This window comes from Vombatus ursinus, unplaced genomic scaffold (assembly GCF_900497805.2).
Source record: "Vombatus ursinus unplaced genomic scaffold, bare-nosed wombat genome assembly UNPS02010394.1, whole genome shotgun sequence".
NCBI lineage: Eukaryota > Metazoa > Chordata > Mammalia > Diprotodontia > Vombatidae > Vombatus > Vombatus ursinus.
The window spans coordinates 1,170,948-1,173,553 of NW_020950172.1; the positions used below are offsets into that span (position 1 = coordinate 1,170,948).

General features: G+C 63.4%; 1 protein-coding gene across 1 annotated transcript in view; it reads right to left on the reverse strand.

The window, feature by feature from the left end:
• WNT7B (Wnt family member 7B) overlaps window positions 1-2,069 on the reverse strand; it is a 94,978-nt gene extending 92,909 nt beyond the window's left edge. The window contains exon 1 of the mRNA XM_027854374.1: window positions 1,958-2,069. Within this exon, the coding sequence (XP_027710175.1) occupies window positions 1,958-2,028 (71 nt within the window). The 5' untranslated portion in view covers window positions 2,029-2,069. The remainder of the gene's footprint in view (window positions 1-1,957) is intronic.
• Between the last annotated feature and the right edge of the window lie 537 nt (window positions 2,070-2,606).

Consider the following 2,606-nt stretch of genomic DNA (forward strand, 5'->3'; position numbering starts at 1 on the left):
AAAAATTAAAACCAATAGGAGGAACCATCAGAAAGAGGAAACAAAACTCAACAGAAGAGGAAAAAAATAGCAATTCAACTTCCATAGTTCTTTCTTTGGATGTGGATAGCATTTTCCATCATGAGCCTCTGGAGATGTCTTAGATCCCTGTATTGCCAGGAAGGGTTAAGTCTATCAACATTAGTCATCACACAACGTGGCTGTTGTTGTGTACAACGTCCTCCTGGTTCTGCTCACTTCACTCAGCATCAGACCATACAAGTCTTTCCAGGGTTTTCTGAAGTCAGCCTGGAACGCACAGACAGTGTGTATCTGATCTCAGCCCCTATCCCCACCCCCTACCCAGGAGAGTGCCTCACCCCCTCGGCTTCGCTCACCCAGGCTCTGCTATCCTCTTCTCTCCCTCTCTCGCCCTCTGGGCTTTTCTCCCCGTCTCTTCTTCTGCTCTGCCCTCTCTTCCTTCCCTCCCCCTGCTTCTCTTTTTCTCCGTATCTCTCTTTCCTTTGGTCTCTCTCCTTCCCTCCGGGTCTTGAGACCTCCGTGCGTGGGCCTCTCTCTGTGTCTCCCTCTCTGCACCCCCTCCCCCTCCAACAACGAGGCCTCCGCGAGGCCGAATCTGGCGAAAAGGATCTCGCAGCCGTTCAACAGGTAAGGACTCGGCTAGGCTCAGGAATGTGGAAATACGACTCAGCGGCGTAGCCTAGTGCAACGAGCAATATTAATCAGGACGCCCGCCGGGGAAGGGAGAGGTGGAGAGAGGCACACAGACTCCGAGCCTGAGCCCAGCACCGGGAGAGATCCGCAGGGACAAAGCAAGGCACCCAGGGCCCAGGGAGGCCATCCCGGGGCCCAGAGAGGCCATCCCGGGGACCAGAGAGGCCATCCCGGGGCCCAGAGAGGCCATCCCGGGGACCAGAGAGGCCAACCCGGGGACCAGGGAGGCCATCCCGGGGACCAGAGAGGCCATCCCGGGGCCCAGGGAGGCCATCCCGGGGACCAGAGAGGCCATTCCAGAGACCAGAGGCGGAGATCCAGTGGGAGGGGTCGGCGAGCGCGCGGGGGATCCAGGCGTCCCGGCTGAGGGGACCCCGCCTGAGGAGGTGGCCCGCGCTCCTCTCATCCCCAAGCCAGACCGACGAGTTGTCAAGGTAATTTCAACACGTCTGAATGATGGATAGAGACGGGGATGGTGTCTAGGCCTGCAGCACCTTATACACAATCATAATCACAGTCACACGGCCCCGTGTAACAAGCACAACTCCTCCTCCCTACCCCCTTTGGGAGTACTCTTCTCTTGATCGATCTGTGGGTAGGTCTCTCCGGGTCTAGGGCTCGGATTCTGCCTCTCACTCCCCGACGAAAGCGCCCTCAGTTCCCCGGGCGACCCCAGACCCGGCTGCGGCCGCCGCCGCGGTGGAAAGACTCTGGTTCCCAGTTGGATCAGAAAGAGAGGATCTGACACCGCCGCCCTCTACCTAGTCCTAAACAGGCAGACTCAGCGGAGCGAACCCACCCTGGCAGTCCCCCGGCAGCAATCAGCCGGCCTGGACCAGCTCCCGAATGCGGGGCTGCCCCTGGCTCGGTCCAGGAGTGCCTTTTCTTCCTTCTCGCGATTCGCCCAGGGTGAGGGACACCTAATTCTGCTGGTAGGGAAATGGACCGGAGAGCCCGGCCAGACGCAGAGTGTGTGGTGTGGGGGATGCGGCGGGTACTGTCTCTAAGGCGGCGCGTTCCATCCTGGGGCCCGCGTTCCATCCCTGGGCCCGTGTTCTATCCCGCTGTCGGCGCGTTCCATCCCAGGCCGGCGCGTTCTATCCCCTAGCTCGCGCGCTCTCTTTGGCCACCAGCGAGCGTTTTCTCTCGGGATGGGACCCCATCCCCAGAGCGTTCCACAAGGGAATCTCCCGAGCCCTCCCGCCATCGCCTGCTCGCTCGGCCCCCGGCCCAGATCACTCACCCCAGCTTCACGTAGAGGACGCCAAAGCAGAGAAACACGTAGAAAATCCACTTGCGAAAGTTTCTGTGCATGATCCAGGAAGATAGAATGAGCCATAAACAGCTGGGGCGGGGGAGGGAGGCCGGGCTGGGGCGGGGGCTGGGGGGGGGAGCGCCCCGAGGTGCGGAGCGGGGCTCGGGCTTGGGCTAGGCAGCGGCGGCCCGGAGCCCCGCGCTCGGAAACAGGACAGCAACAGAGGCGGCGACGGGGACCGGCACAGGCGGGCGCTGGGCGCGCCCTACCACCATGGTGAGCCTGCCCGCGGCATCCTGAGCCTAGCCCGCCCCGGCTACCGAGCAGTCAACTGTCCCGGGGGCGGGGCGGGGGGGGGGGGGTGAGGGGGGGGGGGGGGGGGGGGGGGGCGCGAGAACCGGCGCCGGGCCCCCGGGGAAGCGCCTGGGGCTGGGGGTGGGGAGAGGGACAGGAATGGGGACTGGGATGGGGACAGGCACTCGGACAGACACCGGCACCGGTCGCAGCGCGCTGCTCAGGACCGCGGCTGCGGCTGCTCAGCGCCCTGGAGTCCCGGCCCCAGATTCTCTCCCTCCCATGTGCCTTTACTTGTCTGCCGGCCCGCCCGCCCGCCTTCCTGCTGCCCAAGGGGAGAGCA